Source organism: Neophocaena asiaeorientalis, unplaced genomic scaffold, assembly GCF_003031525.2.
Source record: "Neophocaena asiaeorientalis asiaeorientalis breed wild unplaced genomic scaffold, Neophocaena_asiaeorientalis_V1.1 scaffold597, whole genome shotgun sequence".
Taxonomy (NCBI): domain Eukaryota; kingdom Metazoa; phylum Chordata; class Mammalia; order Artiodactyla; family Phocoenidae; genus Neophocaena; species Neophocaena asiaeorientalis.
In genome coordinates this window covers 2,442,792-2,454,292 of record NW_020172664.1, presented here as the reverse complement: position 1 = coordinate 2,454,292, position 11,501 = coordinate 2,442,792, and the positions used below count along the sequence as shown (strand labels likewise).

At 36.8% G+C, this 11,501-nt stretch overlaps 1 protein-coding gene across 1 annotated transcript in view; it reads left to right on the top strand.

The window, feature by feature from the left end:
- Positions 1-10,669, top strand: part of HECTD2 (HECT domain E3 ubiquitin protein ligase 2) — a 65,010-nt gene extending 54,341 nt beyond the window's left edge. The window contains exons 19-21 of the mRNA XM_024739547.1: positions 6,119-6,234; positions 6,801-6,944; positions 8,286-10,669. Of these exons, the coding sequence (XP_024595315.1) occupies positions 6,119-6,234; positions 6,801-6,944; positions 8,286-8,406 (381 nt within the window). The 3' untranslated portion in view covers positions 8,407-10,669. The remainder of the gene's footprint in view (positions 1-6,118; positions 6,235-6,800; positions 6,945-8,285) is intronic.
- Positions 10,670-11,501: the final 832 nt, after the last annotated feature.

The following is an 11,501-nucleotide window of genomic DNA, read 5'->3' as shown; positions in this document are numbered from 1 at the left end:
TGTTCCCTTTTCTCCACACCCTCTCCAGCATTTATTGTTTGTAGATTTTTTGATGATGGCCATTCTGACTGGTGTGAGGTGATACTTCACTGTAGTTTTGATTTGCATTTCTCTAATGCTTAGTGATGTTCAGCATCCTTTCATATGTTTGTTGGCAATCTGTATATCTTCTTGGGAGAAATGTCTATTTAGTTCTCCTGCCCATTTTTGGATTGGGTTGTTTGTTTTTTTGGTATTGAGCTGCATGAGCTGCTTGTATATTTTGGAGATGAATCCTTTGTCAGTTGCTTCATTTGCAAATATTTTCTCCCATTCTGAGGGTTGTCTTTTGGTCTTGTTTATGGTTTCCTTTGCTGTGCAAAAGCTTTTAAGTTTCATTAGGTCCCAATTGTTTATTTTTGTTTTTATTTCCATTTCTGTAGGAGGTGGCTCAAAAAGGATCTTGCTGTGATTTATGTCATAGAGTGTTTTGTCTGTGTTTTCCTCTAAGAGTTTGATAGTTTCTGGCCTTACATTTAGGTCTTTAATCCTTTTTTTTTTTTGGAAGTCGTTTAATCCATTTTGAGTTTATTTTTGTGTATGGTGTTAGGGAGTGTTCTAATTTCATTCTTTTACATGTAGCTGTCCAGTTTTCCCAGCACGACTTATTGAAGAGGCTGTCTTTTCTCCATGATATATTCTTTCCTCCTTTATCAAAGATAAGGCAACCATATGTGCGTGGGTGTATCTCTGGTCTTTCTATCCTGGTCCATTGATCTATGTTTCTGTTTTTGTGCCAGTACCATACTGTCTTGATTACTATAGCTTTGTAGTATAGTCTGAAGTCAGGGAGCCTGATTCCTCCAGCTCCTTTTCCCAGCACGACTTATTGAAGAGGCTGTCTTTTCTCCATGATATATTCTTTCCTCCTTTATCAAAGATAAGGCAACCATATGTGCGTGGGTGTATCTCTGGTCTTTCTATCCTGGTCCATTGATCTATGTTTCTGTTTTTGTGCCAGTACCATACTGTCTTGATTACTATAGCTTTGTAGTATAGTCTGAAGTCAGGGAGCCTGATTCCTCCAGCTCCATTTTTCTTTCTCAAGATTACTTTGGCTATTCGGGGTCTTTTGTGTTTCCATGCAAACTGTGAAATTTTTTGTTCTAGTTCTGTGGGAAAATGCCATTGGTAGTTTGATAGGGATTCCACTCAATCTGTAGATTGCTTTGGAGAGTATAGTCATTTTCACAATGTTGATTCTTCCAATCCAAGAACATGGAGGAACATGTCTCCATCTCTCCATCCCTCCATCTGTTTGTATCATCTTTAATTTCTTTCATCAGTGTCTTATAGTTTTCTGCATACAGGTCTTTTGTGTCCTTAGGTAGGTTTATTCCTAGGTATTTTATTCTTTTTGTTGCAATGGTAAATGGGAGTGTTTCCTTAATTTCTCTTTCAGACTTTTTCATCATTAGTGTATAGGAATGCAAGAGACTTCTGTGCATTAATTTTGTATCCTGCTACTTTACCAAATTCATTGATTAGCTCTAGTAGTTTTCTGGTAGCGTCTTTAGGATTCTCTATGTATAGTATCATGTCATCTGCAAACAGTGACAGTTTTACATCTTCTTTTCCGATTTGGGTTCCTTTTATTTCTTTTTCTTCCCTGATTGCTGTGGCTAAAACTTCCAAAACTATGTTGAATAATAGTGGTGAGAGTGGGCAACCTTGTCTTGTTCCTGATCTTAGTGGAAATGGTTTCAGTTTTTCACCGTTGAGAACGATGTTGGCTATGGGTTTGTCATATATGGCCTTTAGTATGTTGAGGTAAGTTCCCTCTATGCCTACTTTCTGGAGGGTTTTTATCATAAAGAGGTGTCGATTTAAATATGACAAAGGATCTGAATACACATTTTTCCAAGTAAAATACACAAATGTTCAAGGGCATATGAAAAGATTCTGGATATCATTAGTCACCAAGGAGATGGAAATCAAAACCACAGTGAGATTCCACTTGACCACAATTAGGATGGCTAAAATCAAAAAGTGAGGCAATAAGTTTTATTGAGGATACACGGAGAAATTTGATCTCTCATATGGGGTGGAATGAAGATAAAATGGCAAAGCTGCTCTGGATAAAGCTCTGGGAGATCCTCAAATATTAAACCTAGAATTATCATATGACCCATCAATCACACCTAGGTACACACTCAAGAAAATGAAAACACATGTTTGATCAAAACTTATATATGAATTTTATAATAATGTGATTCATAGTAAGCAAAAGGGAGAAACATCCAAATGTCCATTAACAGGTGAATAGATAAACATGTTTTATCCAATCAGTAGAATATTATTCTGACATAAAACAAAGGAAATATTCACACATAGTTGTCTCTTGAAGAAATTATGCTGAGTGAATGAAGTCCTTCAAGAGGCCATGTATAATTCTTTTAATATGAAAGAGCAGAATATGGAAATAGAAAGTAGAGTAGTGGTTTTCTAGGCTGGGGCATTGGAGGAGGATAAGAAGATTAGCAATGATAGCTAAAGGGCAGAGGAGTTTCTTTTTCAAGTAACAAAAATCATCACAAATTGTGGTGATAATTGTGTGTATCTGCAAATATACTGAAACCATTAAAATGTACACTTAATGGATGCCTTCTAAAGTATGTGCATTATATCTCCATAAAGCTGTTCAAATAAATCAATGCATGAAGTATTTTACAATGTAAAAAAAAAAAAAGTGTTGAATATGTTGAAAGCTTTTTCCGCATCTATTGAGATGATCATATGGTTTTTGTCCTTCAGTTTGTTAATACAGTTTATCACATTGATTGATTTGCATATATTGAGGAATCCTTGCATTCCTAGAATAAACACCACTTGATCATGATGTATGATCCTATCAATGTGCTGTTGGATTCTGTTTGCTAGTATTTTGTTGAGGATTTTTGCATCTATGTTCATCAGTGATATTGGCCTGTAGTTTTCTTTTTTTGTGATATCTTTGTTTAGTTTTGGTATCAGGGTGTTGGTGGCCTCGTAGTATGAGTTTGGGAGTGTTCCTCCCTCTGCCGTATTACGGAAGAGTTTGAGAGGGATAGGTGTTAGCTCTTCTCTAAATGTTTGATAGAATTCGCCTGTGAAGCCATCTGGTCCTGGGCTTTTGTTTGTTGGAAGATTTTTAATCACAGTTTCAATTTCACTGCTTGTGATTGGTCTGTTTATATTTTCTACTTCTTCCTCATGGCTTGCAGAGTTTCTGCTGAAAGATCAGCTCTTAACCTTATTGGGATTCCCTTGTATGTTGTTTGTTGCTTTTCCCTTGCTTCTTTTAATATTTTTTCTTTGTATTTAATTTTTGTTAGTTTGATTAATATGTGTCTTGGCATGTTTCTCCTTGGATTTATCCTGTATGGGACTTTTTGCGCTTCCTGGATTTGATTGACTATTTCCTTTCCCGTGTTAGGGAAGTTTTCAACTATAATCTCTTCAAATAGTTTCTCAGATCCTTTCTTTTTCTCTTCCTCTTCTGGGGCCCCTGTAATTCAAATGTTGTCCCAGAGGTCTCTGAGACTGTCCTCAATTCTTCTCATTCTTTTTTCTGTATTCTGCTCTGCAGTAGTTATTTCTACTATTTTATCTTCCAGGTCACTTATCCATTCTTCTGCCTCAGTTATTCTCCTGTTGCTTCCTTCTAGAGAATTTGTAATTTCATTTATTGTGTTGTTCATCGTCGTTTGTTTGCTTTTTAGTTCTTCTAGGTCCTTGTTAAACATTTCTTGTATTTTCTCCATTCTGTTTCCAAGATTTTGGATCATCTTTACTATCATTACTCTGAATTCTTTTTCAGGTAGACTGCCTATTTCCTCTTCATTTAAACCCTCTTCTGGTGGGTTTTTAACTTTCTCCTTCATCTGCTGTGTATTTCTCTGTCTTCTCAGTTTGCTTAACTTCCTGTGTTTGGCATCTCCTTTTCTCAGGCTGCACATTCATAGTTCCCATTGTTTTTGGTGTCTGCCCCCAGTGGCTGAGTTTGGTTCAGTGGGTTGTGTAGGCTTCCTGGTGGAGGGAACTGGTGCCTGTGTTCTGGTGGATGAGGCTGGGTCTTCTTTCTGGTGGGCAGGACCACGTCCGGTGGTGTGTTTTGGGGTGTCTGTGACTTTATTATGATTTTAGGCAGCCTCTCTGCTAATGGGTGGGGTTGTGTTCCTGTCTTGCTAGTTGTTTGCCATAGGGTGTCCAGCACTGTAGCTTGCTGGTCATTGAGTGGAGCTGGGTCTTAGCGTTGAGATGGAGATCTCTGGGAGAGCTTTTGCCATTTGATATTACGTGGAGCCGGGAGGTCTCTGGTGGACCAGTGTCCTGAGCTCAGCTCTCCCACCTCAGAGACTCAGACCTGATACCCGACCGGAGCACCAAGACCCTGTCAACCACATGGTTATAAAGAGTTCCACAGGGCTCCCCTGGTGGCGCAGTGGTTGAGAGTCCACCTGCCAATGCAGGGGACGCGGGTTTATGAAATCTATAGACAAATCATTGATCATCAACTTGTATTGTCTTCTTCCCTCACAGCCTGGATACAAACCTCCAAGCTCATTTAGATTGATGGCAGAATTCAGTCCCTTGTGGTTGTGGACTAAAATTCCCATTTCCTTGAAGCCTTGGATGGGGTGACTCCCAGCTCTCTCCGATTCTCTCACATGCTCCCCTCCATTTCAAAGTCAGCAGCAACATGTACTTGGAAACTCTCTGGCTTCCTCTTCGGCTACCAGCCTGTGAAGACTCTTTTCTTCTTTTCTTTTCCTTTGTGCTTAGTCTTGTTTCACTTGCTCATAGGGTGCCGCGTGCGGAGGACTCGCGCCAGGCACTTCACAACAGAGTCCCTAGTCAGTTTTCTAGTTTTTAAAGTCAGAGCTAGAAATAAAAATAGTTCTCTCATTTCAGCCTTAATTTTCTAAAGGGAAAAAAGTCCAGTCAACTCCATTCCCTCCCCACCCCACTCCACCTTACACTATGTCTTATACTATGGCTTTTAAGGCTTTAAAAAATTTCCTCAAGCAGAGTGGATGAAGAGATCCCAAGGGCTCCAGGTCTTTAATACTGTGGGGCAAAGCACAGAAACTAGTCAACAATAAGCTCCAGGGCAAAAGGCACACCTTCTTACTGTTTAAGGAACAGGTTTATAACTGCTTCCTGCCTCTTCAGGGGTCCCCCCAGCAACTCTTGAGTTGCCTTTTACCCACAGGATGTAGTTTGTCACCAGAGTCATGGTGGACTCCAGTTGGTTTGACTTTTTCTTAGCCTTGTGAGTATGGGTCAGTTGCTGTTGAGAACACTATGTCGGAAATGTCATAAGATAAAAGCGTAGTTTCTCTTCACCGCTGCTCCCCTGGGCACACTCCATCAAGCCATTTGCACCTCCAGGCAGTTTTATAAGGGGGGTTGGGAGCAAGGTCTTCAATGTGAATTATTTTGCATAGGAGAGAGCTTGTTTTAGAGTGATCTTTGTCACATGTTTATTGAAAGTACCTTTGGAAACGGAGCACCTGTTGATTTCGAATTGAGTTTTGTCTGTGACGCACTATAGTTATGGGGGTGGAGGGAGGGAAAATAAATAAATAGCATAGCAGGTCTCTGTTTTTAAATTGTAATCTCTTTAGGTGGGAGACAACCTATGTAAGTGAAAAGAAAGCAAGTGAACAACACAAGACAGACTAACCTACTACTCAAACTCTACAGTGTACACAGGAGGCTTTATGGATATTGGAACCAGGCATGTCAATAGATGCTAGAGTATTGATAGCTGAAAGAGTTTCAGGCTGAGTTTCAGGGAAGAGTTGTAATTTGGATTTATGCATAGTCATCTGCTTGTTTTTCTGGCAAACTGCTAATTGCTATTATTTGCAAAAGGGGGAACCTAACAGTTTGACAAGATTTATAAACTTTCAGAAGCAAAAATACCTTACCTTAGTAGGAAAAATATAAATGGAGATTTTTCTTTAGCAAAAATGGCTTGATTTGCCATAAGAACGTCATGACTTTTGTTATTTGGTTCAGTGAAAATAGTTCCAATTTCACTTTTTTTAATCATCACTTTTTCTTATCATTTTTGATAAATAATTATTGGCAGCTGCTTCGTCCAGAAGAGGTTGAAATTCTGGTATGTGGAAGTCCTGAACTGGATATGCACGCCCTGCAGAGAAGTACTCAGTATGATGGCTATGCGAAAACCGACCTGACTATACGGTGAGCTTTTTTACTTCTGAGAGTGAGGGTGCTGAAGAGAGAATGAAAGAGAGTGTGGTTCGTTTATTTGCATAACTTAACAATCTTTGAATCGAGTTAAGTCAGCTGAAATACTGTACAGCCCACACTGCTTTGTTTTATCTCTTGAAAATAATGTGAGAATATTAAATATGAAATCACTTAGCAGTCCCCTTAGGAGAAAGTAATATAAGTAAGTTTCTACAAAAGTATAGAGATCTGACTTTTTTTTTTTAATTACTTTGGTTCTAGAATTGCAGGGATGCCATGCTTATAAATAGCCTTTTAATAGCACTGTGTTGAAAAATAAGGAAAATTATATAGGAGAAAAATGGCTTTTGTACTCTCTACTGTTGGACTATTTTTATAATGATGTTAGTCAAAAATCTAATTTATATCAGAAGCCTGTCATTCCTCAATTTCACATTAAGAGTATTATGTACCTTTAAGGGAAGTTGTTTCCCTAGAGCTCACTTTATATTACTTTATTCTGATCTTCAGGATTTTTGTCAAGACATTTTATATAAATATCCTTTGGTGTTCTCTAGATACTTTTGGGATGTTGTGCTTGGATTTCCTCTTGATCTTCAAAAGAAGTTGCTGCATTTTACCACAGGAAGTGACAGAGTACCTGTAGGAGGAATGGCTGATTTGAACTTTAAAATCTCAAAGAATGAAACTTCTACTAACTGGTAAATTTCCAAATTGTAATTTTTTTAATCTGTAGGTTTGGCTAATAATAATATGTTTGGAATTAGAGGATTCTTTGATTCTGAAGTTGTTTTCATAGGAAAATCTTGAGAGTAAAGCATGGCTTTGAAATAAGAGAGACTATGGCTTAAGGTTCTGTATGAATTTTGAGAACCACCAGTACAAACTGATAATAATTCCTGTGCACCAGCTTTTTACTTTGATAAGTCAACTGCTTTGTAGTTGCTTCCAGAACCTAGCTTGCTTTTCATAGTAGATTATCTAACCTTCATCTTTACTTAAAGGTGTTTTTTATTTAAAATACTAAGGTGAGTTTTTTTGGCTGTTATAATTTGTTCTTGTTCTGGAATACCTCTAGTGCTAGTCTTGTTTTCTTTATCTAGTGCTCTTTGCATATGAAAGTGATGCCGATGATGGCTTTAAATTATTTTCTATAGTGTTGATGGGTTAATGCTAATCTACTTACTTATTTTCCCAATCTCCTTGTAATTTCTAAAGCTAATTTGAGTAGACACTACTTTGCTTATAATCATTTTTTTTCTCCTGCCCCATATATTCCCTGAGCTTTGTCAGTTCTTCCTTTCATAAATTAGAACTGAAATCTGTCCTTTCCTTTCTCACCGCCACCACCGACAGCTGTTCTGATGCTGTGGAGTTCCTAAAGACTGAGGAAAAGGGTCTAAGAAATCTGTAGGAATTTTGAATAAAGATAACAGTGTCATCGGGTAGAGGGTTGGGAGAGCTGAACAAAAAGATTCAGAGGATGAATGTTGCTTGTACCTTGAGGGCAGCAACATGAGTAGCATGGGTATCAAGTGTCCCAGAAATGTTCTTTTTATTATTTTTTGACAGTCAAGACTAAAAAACTAGTAACAGTTATATTATCTACTATTCTGCTGGGTGTTTTATGTAGATAGCTCTTTTCATCTTCCCACCCATTCAAATAGTTTGCCTTATGCTGGTGATGAGGCAACTGAGATTTGGAGACGTGAAGCCGCTTGAACAAGGTCTCCCAGCCAGAAAGTGCAGGAGATGGTATTCAAATTCAGATTTGTCTGACTCCAAAAATAATGCCTATAGAATATAAGTTTTGTGAGAGCAGGGACATTGTCTTGTTGGTAAACCCAGCCCCGGTGTCTAGAATGGTGCCTAATGCATAGCAGGTACTCCAAAAGTATTTGTTCAGTAAAGGAGTGGATGAGTCATCTCATTATAGTAAAATAGATTTGAATGTGTGTATCCAGGTACTTTGAAAGTTGCTTACCAGTCATTCTGTGTTTGTTTTAGGACTTGGTATCTTTAAAAAAATTTTTTTTCTCTAGGTTGCCTGTGGCCCACACCTGCTTCAATCAACTTTGCCTTCCCCCCTACAAGAGCAAAAAGGACCTGAAACAGAAATTGATTATTGGAATTTCAAATTCAGAAGGTTTTGGACTTGAGTAACCTAGAAGACTTGAAATATATTTTATATGTAGCATTCACTTCCCTCTTACTGTGCCTTTAACCTTTTCATGTTTCTGTCTCAAAACACCTTGACAAAGCTCACCAACTTTAAAATACTGATTTTTTTAAAATCAAATATGAAGTATGTTCAGTAGAGGCATGGTTTTCTAAAAACACAACACTGCTTGAGTGAGAAAAAGACCAGATGGCAGAGACAGGTGTGGGTCCAGTCCCTCTTTTTTATAGCACTTTATCATTCTCCATAAGTAGTTGTCACAGGTGTTCCACTGGGAAAGCATCGTGCAGTAGAGAATGCACGGATGACAGAGTGGAGACCAGTGGCACCTTGTGCGCTGCTAGCACACAGTAGCAACACAGATAGCTACATTATCGTTAATGTAAGGCATGTAGCCATATTTTCATATAGCGGTTAAACAACAGTATAATTGCAAATGCAATTTACAGGGTTTTTTGATATACTGGCTTTGGTCCTCTAAGATTCTTTTCAACCATTGCTGAAAAGCGTGTAAATAACTACATAATAGCCTGAGAATAATGGGATTTTGATAGTGCCATTTATTGCTAAAGATTTATTTTTACAAAGTAAATTCAGGGTTTTAGATGTGTATACAGCTTTTACAAATCAATAAAGATGATTGTACAAGAGTGTAACTATTTTCAGACTAATTGGATTCAAGGTTATATTCTTTTACATATTGTTAGTCTGCATGCATATGCGCAGTAAGCTAGTTACTTTGAGCACTCTGTAATATTTGTATAATCATTTCTTCTTAAGGGTCAGAATATTATATAGAAAGGAAGTAGAACTGACTAGTCACTGATAAACTAAGTCAATTACAAGCACAAAAAAAGAGAACTGTTTTTATATATACTTTGATTGATGTACAAGACTTATTTCTAATATTTTTTGATCACCAGTTGTACTGAAACACTAATTTTTGGAAAAAAGTAGGATAAGATATTTGACAAAAGTGAATACAATAATATTTGTGTCCAAATGACGTAGCTTGGTGTAAAAATAAAGTTCAACATTTTGGCCGACATGTTTGTTTTCCACTGGATTCTGAATATAGCGAATTCAAAAGTACCCTTTTTGGAGTTTCTTAATAAAGTAGCATGTAAAAGGAAACTGCATTTTTTAAGTCAGACAGTAAATGGTTTTCTCTTTAATTTACAGCAAATGAAGCAGTTTTATTAGCATGTTATAGATATTTCCAAATCAAGAATTCTCTATTATACTTTGATAGCTTTCCTTCAGAAAACTCTGAATATATATTTGCAATAATAATGAAGCCAGCACTTAGTACCAGCACATGGTTCACATGCAAATAATACTTTCCCCAAATTTTTTTCTGAGTTACACTACTATCTTACTGCTATGCTTCCTACACCCCACCAGCAGAATTCTTTTAGGGTGGAGGAACTAATCAGCTTGTTCTGCTTTTCTGAAGCCGACTTGTGAATCTTAGAGGAAAAGGAGTTAGTTAGTTTACTGTTCTCTTGAGACAGAAGTGACTCCGCTTTTCCACTTGGACATACTATTTAAAGGATTTTTCTTCTTACAATTTTTGGAACACCTAAGATTTAAAGGCATGTTGGTTTTGTTTTGTTTGCTCTGTTTTTAATCCATATGCAAATAAAACTGCTTCTCTCTTACACTGCTTGAACTAGAAAGTAAGATGTTTAACATAGGTTACTACTAACTAATAAGCACAAAAGAATCATGTGTAAGAAACCAGATTTAAGTGTTTTAAATAAAATGTAAACAAAGTTTTTATTTGGTAGAGACGGAAAAATTGTGTTGGTTTGGTCTGCATGTTTAATGATGTGCTTTGTATATCAATAGCTATGTCATTTTTAAATAAGAAGTACACAAGCAAGCCAAATTTTTAAATGACAGAGTCCATGAATAACTGGAAAATTTTTGTTGTCTGTTGTTGAAATTTATAATCATTTATCACTAAATTACACATTGCCTTTATTTATTTATGCTCTGGTTTTGGTTTACAGTGTAATTAATACCTCATTTTTTAAAAGAACCACTACTGTTACATTTCGTTAATTTAAACAGCTAGAAAATTCATATAGTTGCTTTTTTTTATATATAATCCGTTAATGAATTCTTGATTTTTGTATCTGCCACAGTAAATTAAAGCATTGCACAGTATTTATCAGTATTTACAAAATGTCCTGTCCTTTTTTAATCTTTCCTTAATTAATCATATTTTTGTCTGTATGATCAGAAGTTTTAACAGTCCCTCTTTTTTGTACAAATGTGTATTGTATTACGTTGTTAATTTCTGGATACATTTTTTTCAAATATTAAAGTTATATAATCAGCCAGGCTTCAGTTCATTTTTTGAACATTAGGCAATGAGTTAAAACCACAAGTTTAAAATATAAATGTAAACTACTCTCTTTGTTACACTGTCTCTTAAACTGGTGCTTAGGAAAATTGCTAATACATACACCTTCAAAAGATATGTGTCGTTGACACCAAATATAACTAACTTCTAGCATTATTTTTCAGTACAAAACAGTGTATAGCCAATGGCTGCGTGATCACACAGATATTCCACCAAATGAACGTTATACCACCATCAAGGCCACTAGAAATGAACTAAGTATGACATTTCATTGGCCACCGACAGACAACTTCAGATCTTAAGTATTCCCCTCCAAAACCATTAATTTGGCCCTTTTTTCCCGCATTTTCTATGCTTAATGGAAGAAGAGAGGAGATTATGAGAAAGTAGGAGAGAATGTCATGGGTGATGGATGGAAGAAGAAGGTAGCTGGGTGGAAGACTAAGGTGAGTTTTCACAGGGGAGGGTACAAGATCAATTCACCCAGACCACACACAGCCTTTAGTCCAGTGAGTGGTTAAGAACTGTGCTTTGGAGCCAGACTACCTGGGTTTGAGTTCACTGTTCAATAGTTGTGTTTCCTTGGGCATCTGCCCATGCCTCAATTATCAAGTGAAAATAATTTATAAAATGGAAATAATAAACCTATCTATCTCTCTGATAGTGTTCTAGGGAAGAACAAATGAATTAAGATGGGTAAAGCACTTA